Source organism: Paralichthys olivaceus, chromosome 8 (assembly GCF_024713975.1).
Source record: "Paralichthys olivaceus isolate ysfri-2021 chromosome 8, ASM2471397v2, whole genome shotgun sequence".
Lineage (NCBI taxonomy): Eukaryota > Metazoa > Chordata > Actinopteri > Pleuronectiformes > Paralichthyidae > Paralichthys > Paralichthys olivaceus.
The window spans coordinates 12,179,118-12,202,800 of NC_091100.1; the positions used below are offsets into that span (position 1 = coordinate 12,179,118).

The window sequence follows — 23,683 nt, forward strand, 5'->3', positions numbered from 1 at the left end:
TGATACTGTGAAAGCATCAGCAGCACAGTAAAAACCTGCAAACATTGAATTTCAGTGCACCACCAGATCATTGTGGTCATCTATCTATCCTTTGATGGTCATTGGGGGAGAGGTGGTGAACATCCTGGACAGGCTGCCAATGTATCTCAGGTCCGACAAACAGAAACAAACCATTCACAGACACACCTACGGACAATAGAGCCTCCAATTAACCTAACCACAATCTGCATGTCTTTGAACTGTAGAAAGAAGTACTCAAGAGAAAACCCACAGAGACACGGGTGAAACTTGCAAACGCTGCACAGAAATGTAACCAGGAACCTTCATGCTAAAGCATATGGAGAAAAGTGGAATATATAACTAAATGCAGTGAGGTGTTTTCTTGTAAAAAGAGGATCAAAGAACTTTTCTTTCAACATGTATTATCATTTCTTCATTAGTTCATCAACCTTTCCCAGGCTACTGCTTATGACAACATCCTCGATGTCGCTCCAGTAATGGAGAGTAAAAACAGAAAAAATGTGAGAAGTTAGAATTAGTCTAATTAGGAAGTTAGCATTCATGTTACGTATGTGGTACTATGAATAAGAAATATAATAATTTGTTGATCCTTGTTCAGGAGGATGACGTTGCTATCAATACACACAATCCCTACAGCAAACCACAACCACAACAACAACATACAAATGACTGCCAACACACTGTACGGTAAAAATGCTTCTGCTATTGTGGGTTGAGTTTTCTGACCAGACAAAGGAACAAAAAGGAGGAAGTAGACGAGCTAAGCAGAAGCAGGGCTTGAGTCATACATCAGTGATGTCATTTATGTGAGATGCCTGAGCAGCTACTAAATCTGCCGTCGCATTGACACACTTCCAGCCAGGTCCTGCTGTGTCTTGCCTTGGCATGAGGTGTGCTCACCTCTGCTAATCATCAAAACAATATCTACTTTGCACCAGACTTTTGTCCTCCATTATCTGTAAGCTGCTCAGGATATGTTTGACAGATAAGTGTTTCCAGTGTTATAGATGGCTTTGACTGATGAAATTACATCCACCTCAAACAGCTATAAACTTTAAATGTCGCTTAAATATGAATGAAGTGTTAACAACAATCCAATGATATGACCTCTGCTCCAGTTAAGGTTTGGCAGAGTTATAATGGTAAATATGTGAGGTCACCAATATCAACATACCACCAGACCTAAAGCTCCTGCTCATTGTTGGAGGTTTCTTCCAACAGAGTCGTTCAGGCGGTGAGTGTTTTTAAAACTTGCACTGTCTGCTTCACATCAGTACATTTGTTCTGGAATTCCTTCAGTGGCATTATGTGGGGACATGACTCATCTCAACAAGACGCTAGTGCTGTGTGAGAAAAGAAGCATTGTTACTCATGAAGGACGTTGAGGATTGGAGAAGGTTCAGGTGTATTTACAGTCCACCATCCATCTTGTATATAGCAAACTTTACCATTACACACAACACACTTGTGTGGGTTTCACTAGTTACTTTTATATGCAGATTCCAGAATATTACCGTCAAGAGGACCCATTGTTATGCCCCATTTATCTGTTTGCACTGAATCAAACAAAAACACATACAACCTCTCTCTTGTAGGATTTTAGGTTGCATGTTGGCACTTTGAAATCAAAGCCGTGACATGGAACAGTGTCAGCTGCTGTTCAGGCTCTTCCATTCACACACATTTATACAATAATGAGACTGCCGCTAAGAAGGCAGAACAACCATCATCCCAAACCAGGTCAAGAGCCTTCCTCTGGTCACGACCTCTGTAGCAACTTAAGTTGTGTGACTTTGCAAATTCTTGAAGAATCTGGAGCACTAGTTTTACACTTTTTCACTTCCTGGACATTGGAGGGGGTGAAGTTGTTGTTTTGTGACAAGACTGAGAAACCTGTGGCCGATGGGATGATGGGTATGAAGCCTGGCTGCTAGGTCTGTCTGTCAAAACATGACCTGCACGGCTGTGTTCTGTTCTGCTGTCTGGATTAAGCTACTGTGGATACATAAACAGATTCAACCTCTCGTAAATGGAAAAACACTGGATCTAAGGTCCTTAAATGTCAACAAAATGGAAAAGTTAGAGAGAGAGACCAAGAAACAAAAAAAGAAAATAGAAAATTTGCACAAATGCTGAGTTTTAACAAGAATGAAAATAACACATATTTGACCTTTGGAACATTTCAGTAATTTGTTGACACAAACCATCAATGGATATGATCTCTGATTTATTTTCTTCCAGACATTAGTCCAACCAGATCAGTGATCTTTCAGGTGATTAATGAGGCATTGTGACCCCATTGAAAGTGCAGGTTAAACAATGAGGAACACATACTTTCACTGATTGAAGCCTAATGTTGCTGACTCCATTACAATTATGCCTCAATTGTACAGTTAGAAGTTATTATTTTGTTATAACTTTTTGATTTATGGCAGAGAAACAGAAGACACATGGTGATTCTATATAAATAACTTCTGCACTACACTGCACAACTCTCATGTGTTACATGTTTGAGGAGGCAGATATTTTATTCATTAAATTATTCTACTGAAATTGTAAAAAAGGTTTAATTTAGCCCATAATCATTTCCAAACCAAGCACTTTCTTTAAATACATCTTGTATTTAAAATGTCCCTCTCTGGCTTATCTTACATGCCGTCAGCATCAAGACACCATGTCCCTTACCCTCAAGCTCCTAGAATCAACTTTCTTTTAATCATAGTGGCATGAGAGCGGAGTCTGTTATCTGTCCACTAACAACAGACCTCTATGTGTTCTGCCTACCCCTCCTCCATCTACCCTTTCCTCTTCCTTCTGCTTTTTTGACTCTCTGAAGCACTTGAACCAACAGATACTGTACAGTGAGTCCTCGCTCACGCCTCCTCTCACTCCTTCACTCTTGTGTGTGTGCTTCTGGTGTTGAAGACATAGAACAGCAATGAGGAGGAGGAGGAGGAGGAGGAGGAGGAGGAGGAGGAGGAGGATTAGTTTCTTTCTTTTTGTCCTTGTCTAACCTTTTCTCAGACCCCAGTTTTACTCCCTGTGCTTTACTTGGCTCTGCTGCTCCTTAACTTCTCAGCGTGATGATGTTATCACTCTCCTGTACTTTCTCATACAAACACTCCCCATCCCAAATGCATTTTCACTGGAGATCCATTTCAGATATACTTATCACAGACATGCCTTTTTAGTATATAAAATATCATACTGTTTAAATGTTAGAATATTTGTCACACTTCCTCATTTGAAAAAAGGTCAAATTGAAAGGAATACAGAGTGGAAACAGTCAATCAATGCATTAGATGATCAAAAGACAATTTACATTCAGGAAAATTACTAATCAAGAAAGTAACCAACAGTCTCCTTAAATTCAATCAAGATGCACCAAAGTGCACACAATCATGAATCTCAGTGCCCTAAACATGACTATTTTTTCATTTAAAATCCAGGAATTATTCTCTGGGATATTGATGAAAATATAAAATCTTCAAAGTTATTTAATGGGTTCATTATTGGCTCATATCCCATCCTTCCACCAAGTTTCATAGAAATCCTTTCAGCAAACCAACAACAAATGGGCAGGGACAAAAATATCCTCCTCATTATGTCATTCTTGGATTTCTTGTTCTAGTTCTTTCCCTTTATGTTACATCCCTTCCTTCAACTTCCCTCCTTTTATAGACTGCTGCTGGTACAAGGCTTAAAACATCTGATCTGGAGCTGAGGGTGCCGAGAGAGGATTTGCTCCTCAACGAGCAGCCTTCGCTAAAGACACATATTGCACAGTATCTTGCTCAGTGAAGCGTTTACATGAGGCTGATCTCAGACAGGAAGGCAGCTGGACACTGCCTTGGGCTGTGATCCACAGACTTGGCCTCTCACAGAGGAATAACACTGAACAAGCACACCCTTTCGCACCAGGCCAGAATGACACAGAACTACTGTAGTACTGACCTCGAAAAGAAGGAAGTTACACAAGTATTGCCAGTCAACGAGAAGCAGCGTTTCAGTCCAATACAAAATAAACTTTTAAGTGTTTGTCTAAGAGAGGAAGAGGGTCAAAGGTGAGGATTTTATATAATGAGCATAGTCAGTTACCAGGAGCAAAAAATATTGATGAATGTCCCTGAGATTATAGCAGAACTTACTCACTTAAATACATCTTTTTACATCCCTCTATCTTCGTCTATTTTTCTCTATTGGCCCTCTAAACTAACTGGTCTTCTAAGCTGTTTCAAGGTTTAGGGATTCCAGTATAGCAATGTGTCCCACATTTATCAAAACAGCAGCTGAACCGACAAGGGATTTTCCCCAAACAAAGATGGAAAATAAAACACAGTGACCAGACTCGAAGTCTCTACCCGAAGATACAAATCTACAGCATTAATAATAAATGAAAATGTAGTTCAAAACATACATTCCCAAATGTACACACATTGCTGAAGATACCAGGTAAAAAACGTGGCGAAATGCCACAAAACACCCACTGACACACCAGCCAGCCTTGGAAATCAACAACGATGAGGAGTCAAGCAAAAGTGCAAGTTTTGCACTTCCCATGGTCATGTGCCTCGGTCTTGTGCCTTGTGGACTGTAACCAGTGCTCAGAAAGTGCAAAGTTCAGGAGCTACGCTGCAGATGAAAGGCATCACTGACAGAGGGCGAAGCACAAAAGAGAGAAGTGGGAAAATTTTAAAGTTTTGTGAAGCAGGAAGTGTAACTGAATGGCTGAAAATGGCAAAAACATTGACATCACTGTATTTGGATTGAGCAGTCACTTCACCGAACAAAGACAAGATGAAAAACCCATTCACATATGATAACAGGGACATTGAAGGGGCTTGTTGTCAAAGTTCAGCGCTGAGGCGGAGCGACCTCTCGGCTAAGAATAAATTATGTCAGTAAGGCTCAGAGATAACCACAACGCTCTGCCCTCAGAGGACTGAGAGAGTCTGTGTTAGGAGTACAGTAGCTCTAACACTTACAGAATGACAGGTGAGACAAGCAAAGTGAAGGACTGGCTTGTTTTTGCTACAGTACGAGGACTGTGTCACATGAAGAGGGGAGGAAAGTCCCATAAAAAAGAGGGAGTGGAAAAGCATGTGAGACCAAGGGATTGCAGGAAGGAAAAATAACAAAGGAGGATTAAATATCCAAGCGGTACAGTCTCCCACAGATGATTTGGGTGATCATTAACCCAAATCTCTAATCTAAGTATGCCTGTTGTCCAAATTCTAATTGCTGCTGCCGGCAGTATTTTCCAGGCTGGGACAGATGGGACGGAAGTTGTTTTATTAGAAAGGTGTAAAGTCAGCTCTTTAGACGGAAAATGACTTTCAACAACTTTCATTAGAACCTAGTAAACAATAGTAATCAGCATAACTAACTAGTCAACAAACTAAAAGACAGTGTTTGAAAGCTGCCTAAAGCTGTGACAGTTTACATCACAATCAAAAAAACAAGGTAACAAAAGCAAGTAGTGTCGCCATCCCTGATATTCTGATGTCTAAATGGTGACACTACAAGATAAGGCTTTAAGGTGGCATGTAAATGAAAGCACCATAAGAGAGACACAGCTAAAGAGAGAGCTCCACTCAGACTTTGTGCCTAATATGGTGTACATACATGACTAAATGGCTCCTGTTCCTGGAGTAGATCTTGGCATTAGCACGATGGCTCTGGAGATGATATCGCCATGACTCACTAGCACACTCACTCACATACACCTACATTTGGTTTGTACAACTAAGCTAAGCAGACATGATTTTAGTGTATCCAGCTTCTTAAAAAGGGTCTGACAGTGAGTAAGACACTTCTTAACAGGAACAGCAGCTCAAACAACATCCAGTAGAAGAAAACTAGCCTGTTTACAGTGACTCATTGTCAAAAACAAGGTCGAGCAACATCATGAAGTAGGAGGAGGGATCCTCCCCACGTGTGATGCATGCTTTATCAATTAATCATTGGCAACAAATGGTTGATGATATGTAAAATGCCCATCAGCCTTTCCAAAAGCTCAACGTGATAAAGTCTTGAATTTGAATTACAAATAAGTTCTCAAATCATTACTTAATAATTTAGTTCAATGACTGGTCAGTTACATTGGACCTTACTTCATATAACATAACCAATAGCAGTGAAGCTTTGACATTGGTTGTGACCCCCTCATCCACACACCCACTATATCTGTAGTTGATTAACAATGGCAGATATCCTGATGTGATTTGATATAGAGCCACAATGATAAGTCCATTCATTGATTGACATCGATTGACAGAATATAAAGTGGCAACTATTTTGACAGTCGATTAATCAGTTTAAAGAAACCTTTTCAACAAAAATACCAAAGATTTGCTGGTTCCATCTTCACAAACGTGGGGATTTAATAATTTTGTCTATTGAATATCCTTGTGAACTGAATATCTTTAATTTTTCGTTAAAGACTGTTGGCCAAGCAAAACCAAAACATGTTAAGACAGAGAGGTCAATCATTTCCAATCATCATTAATCATTTCAATCACAAAAATGCCAAATATTCTCTGGTTATCATTTCTCAAATGTCAGGAATGGCTGTATTTCATAAATAATATTCGTAGTAACTGCAAATCTATAAAAAACAAATAATAATATATCACACTGAGCTTTGGTCAAGTGTTTATGGCACTTAGTCGTAATTTACCAAGGAGACAACGATCAGCAGATAAATCAAGAATATAAACAACCATTAGCTGCAGGAGTCAAACAACAATCTCTACCTGACATTTTACACGTATGGAGAAGTTTGTCAAATGAACACTTTCTTCTTCATTCAATGTAAACACACTTTGGTTCAAATCAAACATGTCCCCTGCAGAAGCTGAAAACCGGACCCTGGATATTGACGACACCCAGAAGTCAACGGGCAGTTAGTTAGTAAGTTGTGTTACGTTGTGAAACTTGATCGGCTACAGATGAGCCCAGACATCAGATCCACATGTGAGTAACTCTGGTAAACCTGGGATTTATTGGGTCCAGCACACAGGTGAATGTGGAGGAAAGGCGAGAACGTACGTCAAGAAATTAGCTAAATAAAGAAACGTTTACTTGTATTAACGGTGAAAGCGTCATTCGGCGTCATTATAGAGAAAAAACACGTCACAGGACCGCTAATCTGCTAACATTAACCACAGCTAATTTATTGAACTTGGCTAACCGCAGCCTGCGCTAATTTGGCTAAAGTTAGCTAACTGCCCACGGAAAGTCCTCGACAGAGCTCTCACACACAACTCACATCTTTCTGCTCCTGTTTGACATTGAACAGGTTGAGTCGCTGGAGTCTCGCTTTCATCCCATCCGCCATAAACTTCCCAAAAAGACCTCTGAGTCCGAGACGTAACTGGTCAGAACCCGGGAGAGGCACTTCTTCTCTGTCATGACAGTGGAAAGTTGATTTCGCTCCCTGAAGCAACTTCACAAGTTGCCCATTGTGAAACGAGATCACGTCTCCTTCGAAAGATTTAAAAAGTAAAACGAACCCGTTTGCGTTATGTTGATTTCCCTCGCCGTTTGGCGTTTATTTTGAAGGCAATTCTGCGCACTTCCGTTTACATGTCGTCGAAGTCTTGTTGGCTTGACGCAGCCTGGCTCCGCCAATCAGAGGAAAGGCTGGTGTGGCCACGGTTCCTGTCCCGGGACACTCAAACGCCAGAGACGGTCTCACTGGTGGGACTGAACATTATCACAACAATCTGTATTTCCTGTCATCAGTTCCTCTGGGAAGCAGATGGACGAGTGCTGGGAATGAACTTCACCACCCTGAGGTTTTTCTGTCCAGGTCCCGTGACCCACATTCGATCCAATCTTTGTTTCCACAGCCTCAGAGCAGAACCGATTACACTTTATACCGGAGGTGACTTAGACAGCATCCTGCAGCCGCCATTAAAGTCCCACGTCTTCAAATGAAATAATAAGAAAACTACTGTGAGACCCACCAGCAGCATTCTTAAACAACTCTCATCACAGCGTAACTGATAGATACATAGATAGATAGATAGATAGATAGATAGATAGATAGATAGATAGATAGATAGATAGATAGATAGATAGATAGATAGATAGATAGATAGATAGATAGATAGACAGACAGACAGACAGACAGATAGATAGATAGATAGATAGATAGATAGATAGATAGATAGATAGATAATATATTAGAACAACTGATGCCATTAAAGTCCCATGATTCAAGTGAAATATTAGGAAAACTACTGAGACCTACTGGCAGCATTTTTACTGATACCATTAAAGTGTGATTTAATTTAATTCAATGTCTTCTGTTTATGTTTTTATTACATTTTTAACCAATTGTTTTAATATTACAACCCACATGTTCATCATATAGGATTCAACAAAAAACTGTAGCTGAAAAGAACTAAATATTTAATTGTAGAAACACTTATATACATAGATTAGTGATGGAGAATGGAGTTTCACATAATAATAATAAAATAAACAAGTGCGTAATATGAATACATTAAACTACTACTACTACTACTATTACTATGACTACTACAACTACAACTAATAATAATAATGATAGACTAGTGCCTTTAGAGTATTATCACACAGTGGTCAAAATAAATCTATTTTTCTATAGTATCAGATCTTTCATTAAAGAAATAACAGCAAAAATAACATTTAAATATTGAATTAACCTCTAATTAATATGTAATGAATAACTAATAATCAATACAACATTTAAACAACATAAGTACTAGTAATAGTGATTCAATTGGCTTGTAAATGACCTGCTACAACAAAAAAAGTTCACGTTTGAGGACACCCAGTGGTTCCTGTATCATACTGCAGGAACCCACAGACTCTCTGAGACACTTTCTGTTCCCTGACCCAGAAGATGAAGTTCCTCTTTATCTCTGCTGATCTGAAAATATGCACTAAAGGGACTTTTTGCCATTATGGATATATTTTTTTAAACAAATTATTTTTGTAAAAGACATAAACTAGTTGTAACATAAAACATGATTTTTGCCCTTGTCTTTTTCAGGTTTCACTCTCTCTTTTACTTTTACTTTTTCTTTAACACACACTTACATATCTTTATTAAATGTATAATATAAAGTCAAAATACAAACTGATTGGGGTTTGAGTGTGCTTGATGAAATGTGTCATGTAAAATATAAGGACCATTGTTGACATGATGCATTCCCCAGCATTGACTCCTATAGATGTATACTTTACCCTAAACAGAATTCCTTCGCTGCCTTTGAGGAAGTGAGAAGCATCTAACATGGCCTTACTCTCAATGTCAAAAACTCTAATCTGTCCTTACAAAAAGAGGATTATAAAAGCATGTCCACCTGCACCCATACACTTCTCTGAAATAAAAACCCATACTGCAGTCTCTGTTCGCCTGGGGAGGGGGTTCCTCTCCTCCAGGCCACACTTTATAATTTCCAACTGCATCTTTTCATCAACCTGCAACAAGCTTCACCAGGATGGCACCACTCACATGGAGGTGCTCTGACCGACCAAAAGAAATCATGACAGCACTTTGCCATCAGTACTTCAGTAATGCTTTTTCAAAACCTTCATCAAGTGCACTCTGGACAAATGCTATTGTTCCTCTAAGTTTAGGCCGTTTTGGTACAAATGCAACTTTCACTTTAAAAAAATACTTAATAATTAAATTATGGGTTAAGAAATACAGATTTAATGTCACATTGATCCATCACACACCTCTAATGATTCAGTTCATTTGAGAAAAATGTATGTGTGTATATATATATACATATACTGTATATATATATATGTATATATATATAGAGGTACGTACAGTATTGTACTGTACGTACCTCTCCTGTCTCTTCTGTGTGAACTAAAACACAAACACTTGAATGTGAACTTCACATAAAACAGAGATGTAAATTAGATCATCTGTAAATGTCATTATCACCTCCCCCACTTGAAAGTGACAAGGGTGAAGAGTGTGATTTAGCTTGTGTGGGTATGTGGTGCAGTGCTTCCTGTAGAAAATGTTCAGAGATGTGATGGTGTGTTTGTGGTTTGGATTGTGAGGAACAGAGATACATCTAATTCTCCCTGCAGCTTGTTATTGTTTATACATGTTTATTGTATAACACAAGAGAAACTTTCATTAGTGATACCCAAATGAAACTAATAAACTTGAGCAAGAGCAGCGTTAACAACAGGTGGAGTATTGTTAGGCCCACGGCGGTGCCCGAGGATTGCATTCATAATCAGCATGCATGCAATAGTGTGTGTGTGTGTGTGTGTGTGTGTGCCTGCCCGTTGGGACCGAACTAGAGCGACAGGTGGTCAGCCTGACATCACTATCACATTTTTGTAGGGCTGAAAAAGAGAGCATGATCAACACACACACACACACACACAGACTCACATTATCACACAAACAGGTGCTGGGCCGCAAGAAGTGGTTTCCGTGGTAACATGGGTCTGCATCCAACTTGGGCTATATAATGCAAACTCATTTGCTCTCAATCAAAAAAACTTACACTCACACAAACACACAATCAAAAACAAAAACCTACAAACACACACACAACAAAACCCTTGAACAACCTGTGTGCTCATGTTCAGTTGACATTAACTGTATTTGTGTGCAGTTACATCACATACAGTTATATTTACATTATTCATGCTGGCTGCTCATGTGTGTGAAATCTATGAAGGTTTTGTGACGTGAGTCCAGGCATGTGTGCATGTACTTGGTTCAGAGAAAGACAAATAGATCCAGCTCACGCTCCACATAACGTTTTCTGCTTTTCTCTGACTCATGTAATCTGTTTAATATCCTCCATTGTCTCCAGCTCTCTGGCCTGGCCGGCTCTTTTGAGTCTGCAGTATGTCGGGCATGGCATGCAATGAAGATGCTATCAAATGTCTCTGACACCAGCTGCAGCTTTACAGTGTACACACACACACACACACACACACGGGCTGCTGGCACAGGATGTGGAGGAGAGTTGAAAGGATTAGAGGTCAGTGTAAGGTGTGTTAGTCAGCAGACTGTGCCAGTGGGTTGTTTGTGGATCTGTTGGTGTTTACTTGTGTTGTTGAATGGAGTTAGAGCTCAACACCAAAGCCAAATCCAGTTTCTGTTGGTGGGTTTGTCATGATAAATTCTAAAGTGGCCACACTCAAGAGCTCAGGCAGCTCTTTATCAGTAAACACGAGGGAGAAGATTTTCGTGTCACTTTAATCTTTACTTTCTTCCATAATAAATGTTCTATAGTCCGACACACAGTAACTCTGTGAAGCTGTTTTAACTTGGTATGTTTGTTTAATATGTTTTCCCCCTTAATGGAATTAGGTTACGTTTTGTCTGTTAAAAAAAACACTGGAAAACCCACTGGACGGATCATCCCAAAACTCCATGATTGTGTGAGTTAAGAGGTTTTTTTTTTACTTTTTGTTGATTCCTCAGAGAATAATTCACAGATTTGGATGAAAAAATCAGGCATGTTTAAGGGACTGACATTTACAAGCGTGTGCATTTCGGTGGAGATCCAATTAAAAATTCAGATCTTGTGAATCTAAATGTGGATGTTTCTTTCTAAATTTGTTTTTATTTCTTGGATCACAGATGACTTTCACTCTTTGCAGCTCTTTTAATTTAGGTGAGTTTATTCTTATGTCTGGAGTTAGTTATCAAGGTTATTATATCGCTGACTGATCCTAATAATTGGTTGAACATGTCACAGAGTGATGGTTCGGTCTGGAGCACACAGATATATTTAGAGACATTTTTTTTATTGTGTGCAACTGATTAAAAAGAAATACGACACAACAGACCTGACCTAGATGTGTCCTGTCTACCGAAGCATCGTCTGAGTTAAGATTTAGCCGAGATTCTCTCACACTTATGTGACACACTATTGTGGATGTGATCATGTAGAATTATTTAGCAGTATTTAACGGTATATGTATCCCTTAATATTATAAGTATACTCCTAATTTGTGCACACATCCACAAACGCCTACCTTGGTGCTGTCCTGGCACTGGAAGACGTAGCAGGCACAGTTTGGGGTCTTTCGGACCAGGCAGCCAAAGCTGCTGGGCTCCTGGCTGTTGCGGATTAGCTTAGTGACCTGGTGAGGACGACACTCAAACAGCACGGTGTGTGTTAAAGGATCCCAGACGACTCCCTCTCCCGGAATGGAAACGCATCGCATCCACGATGCTGACACACACAGAGAAACCATCTGATTGGAAGTAGAAGAGTCCAACCGTCCATCTCCAGACCCTGCACGCTGAATCCCCGCGCCCAGCTCCTTCTCTGTAGGCCGAGACCTGCTGATCTCAGCCACCACCCAGGGTAGCATGGTCATGGTCGTGAGGTGGTGGACCGCCCGAGAACCAATCAATGTCAGTTTGTATTGTATCTCCTCCTCTTCCTCTCCCTCTTCCTCCACCTTTGTGGTCCTCTCTGCAGCATGGGGGACTTTCTGAGGACAGTGTGTGGTAGAGGTGAGACGTGAAAACGATGGACAGGACTGGCGGTTTGGAGTTAGATTTGAACGGGGTTTCTCAGAGCTCCCCAACCTGCGCTGTTCAACTCTTCTGGGCTTCACTTCAAAGTAGAGTCCTTCCATGATTGAAGCCAGAGGAAACTGATTGCCTCTACTTCACCTGAAAAAACACCAGTTACAGCACAGAGACAGTTAAAAGCAATATTCAACAACCAAAAGGACACACCAAATCTAATCACTGTATTCTAAGGAAACAGAAGCAAACGTTCAAAGCAGTATTAATTATTGCTGGAAGTATGTTCCACTTTGTCATTCGTGTAGCAACAGGATAGTTTCCCCTGAGGGAGAGGGTCATTTAAAGGGTATGTGACCAAATGACCACCTGGTGTTGTTTAACCAACTAGACACATGACTTGTCTCAAGGACACACAAACACATAACATTTAGAGTATGGGGATCAGGTTTGGCCACTGGTGTGTAAGACACTGAAAGGAGATAGAGGAGCAGACCTCTCCTGCTCTACATTGTCAACAGACTCATTAGACAGAGGTGTGGCAATATATATGTGAAATCAATGGGCAACAACGTCTAAACATTAATAAAGGGACGAGATGATAGCAGTTAACACCGTCATCTCTATAGAAAAGTCATTACTGATTAATGAACCCAAAACGGGTGCTGACGTACCGATCGTGTGTGACCTTGTAGAGAAAACCCTCCACTTTAACAGCTGGGACAGGAAACATGCAGGTCGTTGTTCTGCACAATAACAGTGAACATGGAAATGAAAACGACATCGTATTTCCTAAGGGCTCGGCCCCCAAATGCCATATTTCACACGTAATCATCATTTTACGCACGGAACAAGTTCTTTTTGCGCACGAGGTTGCGCGAACAGCAGAGTGTATAATGCGTGCTACGTTCGACGAGCAAGATAAGTATTTTAGTAAAGTCATCAATTAGCTGAATACAGTCTCCTTACCTGGTCACAGTCCTGCCCGCTGCGTGGAGCGGTGGAAGTTGGACGAAGGGAGGTTGTAATGTTTGTCAGAGCAACTCAGAGACAGAGAGAGAGGGAGCTCCACAGCCAGCTCTCTACACTTCGAGTTAAATATAGAAGACGACACCGACACAACCTCCCTGCTCTCCTCCCTGTGCTCTGATGGGGCATGACAAGTGCATGCTGCCTGCATGCGCTGCAGGAGGATGCAGGGGTGTCGTGGCGAGAGAGAGAGAAAGAGAGAGAGAGAGAGTGTGCAAATATCTTTCCACGCTTTTGTGGACGAATGTTGTGTAGAAAATTATGTTGTGGAGACATTTTAGTTGCTTTGGACCGGGGGAGACTTTCCTGAGCAATATTTCCATGGCACATAATAGGAACATGAGGACGGCTCCTAGGTCCCCCGGCTTTATTAAGCATATGGAAAGATAAAGATACTCCCCCAGCTCTATATTAGATTCATATGATATGGAACTGCCTCGAGACGGTTTCTGTTCCCTGTATATCTGGATGACTCTCAATAGAAGTGTCCCATCATTTAAATATAGAAATATAGATACACGAAAGTCGATGCGTGTCTGTTTGTGTTCACAAGCATGATTAAATGGAATATCACCTCTATATGTTTTTTAATGAAATTTAAAGGCAAAATAGGTTACTTGTTAATCATGGTACACATAACTTCCTCATATAAAATATTAGAACACCATAGTTCATGGTGACCTCCATTGTGTGGAAATGGAAACAATTGTCAATAATAAGTGTCATTAAACTTTTAGTCTCCGCTACGAGGAGCTGTACCGTAAGACCACAAATACACGTGCATCCTTTTTGTGTGTGTGACTGGCGTGACCGGGTTCCCGTAAACAACGGACCACGTGACCGCAGGTTCCTTGTATAGGAGCTAGGACACATTCTGCAGTCAGTGCCCTCACAACTGAAGAATGATCACCACGTGTTTATTCTCTTTACATTTGCACACACGCACAGTTAGAAACCGGTTTTTATTGACTGGAACAGTGCAACAGCATTTTAGAATTCAGGGCACAAGAGGAAAAGTGAGCAGCAGAAATAATGGTGGTTGATGATTGTATGTTGAACTTAGTTTGGTTATAACAACTACTCAATCCACAGAATGTCTCCTTCCTGATAACTTGAGCTTTAATACTCAGCTGTTTTACCAGCCGCCAACTTTGCAGGGGCATATTTTTCTACATCTGGCGTAGTTTCAAAATATTTTTCAGTCACTCTCTGTATTATATTTTACTGTTAAATAAGATAACACACATTTAAAGCAGTTTACAAAATCGTGGTCACAACTATTCACTTGTCTGTAATTCTTCATTTTCGCAGCCTCATACTTGATGCTGAAGCAAAGTGTGGAATGCATCATGTTAAATTCACGTGAATATACAAGTACCCAGTCAGAAAGAAGGAATGATTGTGGGTGTATAACAGACATTTCAGATCTCAAGCGCTGTGATAAACTGTATCTGCATCATGATGACTGCTGGATGTAAAACTGGTACTTGACCCATAACTATAAATCAAAAATGGATGGATGGCTAAACAAACTCAATCTTGGGTCACTGACCACAGATTATTAAAATAAAGACATTCATCAGGAATATTCAGATCTCCAACAAGTTCAACTAGCAAAACCAAACTGTGGTAAAATGCTCATTAATGTGATTATAGAGCAAAATAAAACTTATATTTACCAAGAATCCCTTCTGGAGTAAGTAAGACATTGTGTGAAATACTGGTCAGATATTAGCCACAACTAGTTCTGTGTGCGTTTGTACATCTAGTCAGTGCTACTCTGGTTTGGGCTGCAACTTATTTTTCTGCGGCTCGAAGAAGTTTTCAACGATTGCATCAACCAAGTCGTCCAGCTCCTTCTTCAGGAGCGTCACGTCACTGTTTGACACACAGAGAGAGGGGAGGAAATTAAACTTATATCATGAGGTAACTGTTGAAAAAATTTCAAAAATTAATAGGCAGCTATTTTGAAAACCTATTATTGGTTTGTGAGTGATCAAGAAATTGATTGGTCCATCATTTACAATGTGAGACTTTGCAGTTTTATGTCACTGTGAATTGAATATCTTGTCTCTTGGATTGATGGTCAAACAAACCAATACAGATAATGCGATGTGGTGGATATTTATAATATAATATAGATGATTGAAAAAGAAAACAATCAATATATTCAGCCTTACAGACATTACATGTATGTCACTTGTTGACCTACCTGTTACCAGGAGCAGCACAGAGCTCAGTGTAATATTTGATCTTTGGCTCAGTGCCACTGGTCCTCATGGTGGCCACGCCCCCATTAGAGAAGGAAAAAGTGATCATCTGACTTGAGCTGGAGGTGGGAAGAACCTGATAGACGAGAGGAGCGAGTGACACATGAACTGATGGACGAACAGGAGGAGTAACCAGCAAATGTGAAAACATAACCTTTCATAATCTGATTTCAGAATATATATTTTTGCCACTGCTGCAATAACTGTCATCTGAACATCAAGGTTTATAAATTGAAGTTGGTAAATGTGAATGCGAAAGTTAATGTAGGCATTGTGCGTTTGTGCTCTTACAGCTTTCTTATCAGGTTGGTTGCTGTCGTGGCCGGTGGTCAGGTCTCTTACAGCAGAGATGGAGAAGCGACCGCATTCGGTGGGATACGAGTCTTTCTGGCCACCGTGCTTGCGCAGGCGCTCGAACAAGGAGCAGATCACATCCTGGTCGTGGCAGATGAAGTAGGAATTCTTACTGATGTGGTAGCCATACCTGACAATGAAATGTGGAGAGATTAAAGTGTGTTGAAACAACCTACAGCGATCAGCATTAAAGCGATAAAGCGTTCAGGCGGACAAAACATAGCAAAATGTTTATTTCTACGTTGGTGTGGAGGAAATCTTGGAGGTAGTTTTAAATATGTGTTTAATATGTATTACAGTTGATGTTTAAGAGTGAGGTTTAGCTTACTATATTATAACTTCTTTATAAAACTTGTGACAAACACGTCAATGAACATTCATAGTGTGCACAGCCTTTTTAATATGAAAGGGTTTATCAACACGCTGATGCTCCAATAGACCCACAAAACGAGAGAAAACGACCTCGACGCCTGTTACACATCACTGCACACAGTTTCAAGCAAACATGTCTTTCAACCATAAACCAAAGCAAAAAGGAGCAAAAATTTTTGAAATTGAAAGTGCCCCTGGTTTTAATGCTGTGGTTATAGAAACCAATGTCTGATGAGTACAATGTGTGTGTGTGTGTGTGTGTGTGTGTGTGTGTGTGTGTGTGTGTGTGTGTGTGTGTGTGTGTGTGTGTGTGTCTTACTCTTCATAGACAGTTGTGAGCTGTTGAGAAAGGCTGATGTTCTTTGTGGCCAGATAGGAAATCATCTCTCCTGCAATGGCGGCAGCACTCACTCCATCCTTGTCCAATACACAGGGACTACACATATACCCTGAAACACACATACACACACACGCACGCACGCACACACACGCACACGCACACACACACACACACACACACACTTTACTAACAGTGTGTGCAACAGCAAGTGATTCCAATTAGAGCATCCTAATCCTGTTTCATGGGAATGCTCTCAACTATGTGATGTACGTCTGTCATGTTAACCCCAAACGATCTTTAACCCAGTTCATGTGTGACTGAGGGCATCGACCAAATAACTGCAAATATCTGAGACCAAGGTTCTCAGTCGACAAACTTCTGATGTCATTCTTTTACTGATTTTAATGATGTTTCCTTCAAACAAGTAGCTCATGGATATACACTGAGGTGTATGATATCTGCTATAAGTTTCAGTACATAAGAAAAAGCTGAAGAATTTGAAGACTGACTTTTTGTGGTCACCCACTGGAGCCCAAACTGGAGAGACTGCCTTGCTAAAGGTCATACTGGCTTTGCCCAGGTACAGGTGGGGTGTTAAGTGCCATACGATGCACTGACAGAGTAGCTTATGTGTGTGACAAAATGAATCTATTTTTTACAGCACACTGGCTCTGTGATTACTTTAATTTATTAAACTTTCATACAGGTTGGTAGGTCTATGAGGTCAAAATGTAACTCCAATCACTTCTCAGCAACATCATAAACTGTACCTGATAACTTAATTTGATAAAAATGTTCAAATGTTCTTCACGTGAATACTGTTAGACAGATCAAATTAAATTTAGCTTGTGACATCATGGAGATCATTATATGCACAACCCTTTATAATGTGATGCCACAGAGAAACTATAAAAACTGGCCGTATCCCTGTAATTATGGCACTGGACATTCATTTGTGTGTGTGTGTGTGTGTGTGTGTGTGTGTGTGTGTGTGTGTGTGTGTGTGTTTCTACCTATGGCCTCCTCAAAAGCAAAGACGACACTCTTCCCCGTGTCCAGAAGGTCTTTGGCTCTGTTCCCCATCCACTTGAATCCTGTCAAGGTTTCCTGTGGTTTGCACAGGGGTAACAGTAAACTTGAGGTGTTTGAAATGTTGACTTCTGCAACATTTACAAAGGTGAACCCAACAACTAAAAGGAGACTGGCTTAGCAGGATTTTGCAGTAGTACAGGCTTGCAACAGGAAACGCAACAACATTGCAGTGCTGAGTTTGATTGTGTTACCTCAAAGTGGAAGCCTTCCTTGAGAGCAATGGCGCGCAGTATCTTGGATGAGACGGTGCTCGCCAGCATGTAGACGTTTTTAACAGCGTCGGCGTCTGAGTTTTGCTGTTTCCAGCAACGGAACATCCACCAACCGAGCAGCGCTCCCAACTCATTACCACTGAACACTCGCCACTGTCCGCTGCCACAGGGAGAGACACAGGTTGTGCAAATACAGATACAAACTCATTTTCCACTGACGGTCATGTCCATAATACCGTTTCAAGAAATATGAGTTTTCTTTTTTTAAATCCACCTGAGAAGGAATTCAGAATCTACAATTCCTCAAACAATTAAACATAATGGGGTTTAAAGCACGACACTAACACTTTATGGGCTTAGCAAATTCAAATGTTTGTCATTTGTGGAAAATCCAATGTCAATAAAAAGGGTGAATTTAGAATTTTGTTCATTTACTGTATATTCTTAAGAGTGCGGAGGAGGCTTTAAAACTGCATTTTAATAATGATGCTGGGTGATGAAAAATAATTAAGTCTTAAAATAGAAAATAATATTTTGGTGGCTAGTAAAAATTCAAAAAAGGAAAGTTTCTTCATGAGTTTGAATTCAATACCTCCACAGAGTGTTTTTAACCATCTCTTCATTTCCTACAACCCTGGTTCTAAACGTCACTGCCCTTAAACCTGCCCCATTAATATAATCACTGCAATAGCAAATTTACACAAACACACACCTCTCCTGCTTCTCAGCCATGGCCAGACGATCAGCATCAGGATCATTCGCCAAAACCACGGTGGCCCCCTCCCTCTCTGCCAGTGAGAACGACAGTGTCTGCAGAACACACACACACTTTACACCTTCAACCAAAACACATCATCTACTGTACAGTGTGTAAGACTGCATGTGACGAGTGTCGGCATCAACCTGTGAAGGTCAGAACGTACCAGGACTCCCTCCCCCTCCTCAGGATTGGGATACTTGACGGTTGGGAATTCAGGGTCTGGATCTTTCTGCTCCTCTACTGCATACGGAGGGTGGAGGTCAAATGCCTTGAAAGCTGACTGGACAAACGCGTGGCCAACACCGTGCACAGATGTGTGCACGATTTTCACCTCTGAACTCTTGTTTATGTCCCTGCGGAGACAGAGGCTCAGTTGAAAACATGTTGGTTCTTTCTCTTACGACATTTCATTCTCAAAATGGCCTTAAGTGACAGATGATGATTAGAATCGGTTGATCTAATTTTACAGCCTGCTCTTTAAATGATACATGCTGCACAGTGGGTGGCTTTGTCTGCGAGCACCTGTGATGGCAGTGTTTCTGGATGGCTTTGAAGTATTGTGTGTGGATGTCCTGGTACGGGTCTTTCAGCAAGGGGCTCTTCAAGACCTCCTCTGTGTTCCAGGACTCGGGCCAAGGCTCCAGGTTCTTCTCTATGGCTTTGGAGATTCCTTTGTCATGAGGAGACACAATCTGGGCACCGTTCTCCCAGTAAACCTGAGACAGAAAACACAGATGTGACGGCAGCTACAACACCTGTATAAGTATAAGTAGGATAAGTAGGAAAAGAAACATGAAAGAAGTTTTACCTTGTAGCCGTTGTCCTGTTTGGGGTTGTGAGAGGCAGTCACCATGATACCAGCACACAGACCCAGGTGGGAAACTGTGAAAGGCTGCAGGAAGGAGAGGAACATAATTACTTGTGTTTATATAAATAAAACATGAACTGATGGTGACAAGACTTTAAACTGATGTTGACTGATTAAAAAGCGAAATGAACTGTCCCTACAAGTACGCAAACATAATGAGTTAGAAAATGTGAGGATGAAGAAAGGTAAGATAAGATAAAATCAGACAAAATAACATTCCTACAAAGAGGCCAACGGTAATCCCACTTTTTCATATGGCTGTCGGCCTGAGAGTCAGTCTGTATTTAAAAGTTCCTCTAAGGATCCATATAATGAACTCTGTCATGATGTGGAGTAGAGGCAGGAAAACTGCTGTAAATATCATATCACTTAAAGTAACCTGGTGTCAAGACTAAATATTTGGGCTGCAGTGAGAACATAGCAAATGTTTGTCATTCTTTTCCTATAAATTCTTTAAATTTGAGATGAATAATAACTATTTGATTTGTATTGTGATGATTATAAATATCAACTGATATGAGATTTCTTCTCGATAATATTTCTGCCATATCACCTTATCCTGGTATGAACACCAAAGGGTGTGAACTTTACTGTCACAGGTCCTGAACTGAGTGTAATCTAGTGAATCATATGCACATTATGCAACTTTTAGTACAGTACACACAGGGCAGGGAGTTTTTTGAATGGAATTTGCCCTGTAGCCTCAGTACATCTGTCACTCACCCCACTGACAAACATGACACCAGACAAACTGATCCAACATCAGGATCTGATTTTGTTGTAGTTAATAACCACAGAAAGATTATTCAAATGTAAATGTGATACTTCTGTTTTAAGGCGTTTATATCCTCCATTTCTGTGGTGAATAGACAAAAAAACAATATGATGAATGACCAAAGTTCATTTCACCATTTACCACAAATGGCGTCGGGGTGATGTCAGAGAAGAGGTGCACAGGAACCCCTCGACTGATGAAAACAGCTGCAGCCAGGCTGGCAAAACGCTTGCTGTTGCCCCCGCTGGGAGGGTGGGCCCGGGCATCGTAACCGATCACCACCCCTCGCTCCTTTAGGTTCTCAAAACATTCCTCCAGGTAGTGACAGAAACCCTTTCATGGAAGAAGACAAGACACAACGTGTTAAACGTGCAGTGGAGGACATTTAACAACAGTGACACATGAGCGACGCAGCTACGCATAGAATCAATAATGTGACTTTCCATGTGACTTGATGGTTAGCGTGTGGAAGCTACAGAAGTTTATCCATTAACCAACCTGTGTGGTCTGGATGATAGTGAGGTCATTCATACATGAGACGCCAGGGCCCATGGCTGCTCTCAGACCGGCCGTACCAAACTCCATCCTGGAGGAGAAACACTTCTTCAGAGCCTCCACTGCTCCGTCCTTCACCAGCTCCTGCACCATAGACGCCGTTTTTGGGTTCTGGGGAAGAAAATACACAGTGATTGTTCGTTTAAGCTCTAATTCATGTATTTATCTGAGTACATTAGAAGCAGATATAAAGAATTTATTAAAGATATGGTCTCTTTATCAACTGTGGTGCGTTTTCAAAATGAAAGTGAAAACTAAGTGGTTGCACATGGTGCTTCCTGTTTGACTGGGACACTGAGAGCTAATGTAATAATGTTAGGACTGGGTGGAAGAGTCCTGTGTCTCTTTTATTGTCCTGAATGACTCTGTGTTGGACTAATAAGAGAAGGTCACTTTTTATTCTGCAGGTCTGTTATTTTTTTGGGTATCTTTTCCTCCAAAGCTTCTTAATATCATCATCATTACTGTATTACTGTATTGCTATTATTATCATTATTGTTATTATTATAATGCAGTGAACCCTTGCTCTATTATGAGCCAATTCAATTCAATTCATTTTATTTGTATAGCACCAAATCATAATATACATTCTCTCAAGACACTTTACATAGAAGGTCAAGACTTTCAAACCTTATTAATATAGAGAAACCCAACAGTTCCCACAATGAGCAGCACTGTGGAGGAGAAACTCCCTCAGGGTTGTGAAGTGTATGTTTCTCTCCATGTTGCATTGTTAGCTTGCCTGGAGACAAACTCAACACTTCGAGAACTAAACCAACAATCTTTAAATCGCTGTGTTCGTTAGTGAGTCTAGAGTCAATAGCAGATGAAGTAATACACGTTTGTCACCATCATCATCAGAGGAGCTTCTCTCTACATGTCACAGCACTGAGCTAGCTGTTAGCAGTTAGCTTACCTTGTCATGCTGCAGCCACAGTTTGATCGCCTGGTCCAGATCCGCGTCTCCGGTTGTGGTCGAACCGTTTTCCATTGTTCTTCTTTAGCCGAGTCCAGGAACAGAAAGTTGATCTCAGATCTGATCCTGACCTCACCCCGGAAACCTTTCCGCCGAGAGACCCCGGAACACGCTGTCAAACTGTGGCGCTTTGTCACCGCCCCTCTGGGACCCGCCTCTGCCTGCTGGTTGGTCAATTAGGGCGTGAAGCACGGGGATTGGTGAGGAATGGAGCGAACTACCAATCAGCAGGCAGAGGCGGGTCTTGAGCCGTGTGACAGCGCGGGTGGAGGCGGAACGACGTAAAGCGTCACGGGTTTGTCATGTGACTACTCCACAGACAGTTAATTTAAATTGAATATGTTTATTCACAATGTAGGATTCTGTCTCGTGGACACAGTGATGGGGACAGAGCAGTGACTGCACATAGAGATTCATACATTTATGTTTGTGTGTAAAGATACAAAAAAAACAAGATGTATGTAAAGAGAGTTAAATAGAATTGTGCCAGTGCTGCAGAGTTAAAGAACAATATCTTGAAACGGTGGAAATTGTATCTACTCAGTCTGTACTTAAATGTCAATACAGTTTTGAAGAAGTTTTATTATTCTACTTTGATTTTATGCAACTTAATTATTTTACTCCACCACAGAATATGCATTGCTTTCATTTGTGGTTATTATATGTTAGGATTTTAATAATGTGGTAATTTAACTCTAAAATACAGTTGCATGCACCACTGTTGACCTCAACTTAAAATTTGTATGTATTCAATTGTATTTCATTGGGGAGAGGGGGAGAGTCATTCTTTTTTAGAACATAGGACAAGATGGAGAATATCCCTTGATGTTAAAACATGTGGTTATGTCATAAATTACAGTTTGTAAACTATTTCTATCACCAGCAAAAAAAGAAATGATCAAGACTTCTGCCCACAACTGTACATTATAAAATCTTATTACACTTCATAATAATCAGTTAATACATTATAATATAACCCTGGTCAATTACATATTTTACTTTTAAAGCATTGGGCCAATAAAAAAATATATTCTTCTTTTACTAAAAGTGATAAAAGTGTGAAGTTTGGGCAGTGGGGAATATGGAAGATGAAATACATTGAGATGTAGCAAATTTAATTAATAATCACTTGAGACTTTTGTATGTTTGTGTCCACAGATAAACAAACATGGAGGAAACAGTAGCAGCAGTGAGACTCTAATTTCTGGCATCACTGCTCCTGAAAAGTGAATTAATAACTGAATTTGGGGAGTTTCATGATTGTCATTTTAATTCTGATGGCATGGCTATTTTTATATTGATAATGAGGTTATTTATAATCAACAGGATGACTCAGTTGTAGGATCATCTCATATTCTTCATCAGTTCTAGTTAGGAATACAAACTAATGACACACTCCAGAGATGATAAAAATCTCATTAGCTTATGATAATACAATTATCTATCAGAAAAGAAATGAATTAGGTGACTGGAATCAGGTATAATTTATAGAAATTATACAAAGGAGAATGAAACATGAATCATCATCATGATCAA

General features: G+C 40.4%; 2 protein-coding genes across 2 annotated transcripts in view; both read right to left on the reverse strand.

Moving 5' to 3' along the window:
* Window positions 1-13,656, reverse strand: part of tbc1d1 (TBC1 (tre-2/USP6, BUB2, cdc16) domain family, member 1) — a 38,403-nt gene extending 24,747 nt beyond the window's left edge. The window contains 3 exon segments of the mRNA XM_069529945.1: window positions 12,043-12,691; window positions 13,219-13,290; window positions 13,514-13,656. Of these exon segments, the coding sequence (XP_069386046.1) occupies window positions 12,043-12,654 (612 nt within the window). The 5' untranslated portion in view covers window positions 12,655-12,691; window positions 13,219-13,290; window positions 13,514-13,656.
* An 860-nt stretch (window positions 13,657-14,516) lies between these two features.
* Window positions 14,517-22,295, reverse strand: pgm2 (phosphoglucomutase 2). The gene is made up of 13 exons (XM_020101398.2): window positions 22,088-22,295; window positions 21,115-21,282; window positions 20,758-20,949; window positions 19,782-19,865; window positions 19,496-19,689; window positions 19,137-19,326; window positions 18,926-19,023; window positions 18,193-18,373; window positions 17,923-18,016; window positions 16,889-17,018; window positions 16,135-16,327; window positions 15,786-15,919; window positions 14,517-15,451 (listed from the first exon to the last, which is right to left on the reverse strand). The coding sequence occupies exons 1-13, from the start codon at window positions 22,160-22,162 to the stop codon at window positions 15,349-15,351; spliced, it is 1,836 nt and encodes a 611-aa protein (XP_019956957.2). The 5' UTR covers window positions 22,163-22,295; the 3' UTR covers window positions 14,517-15,348.
* Between the last annotated feature and the right edge of the window lie 1,388 nt (window positions 22,296-23,683).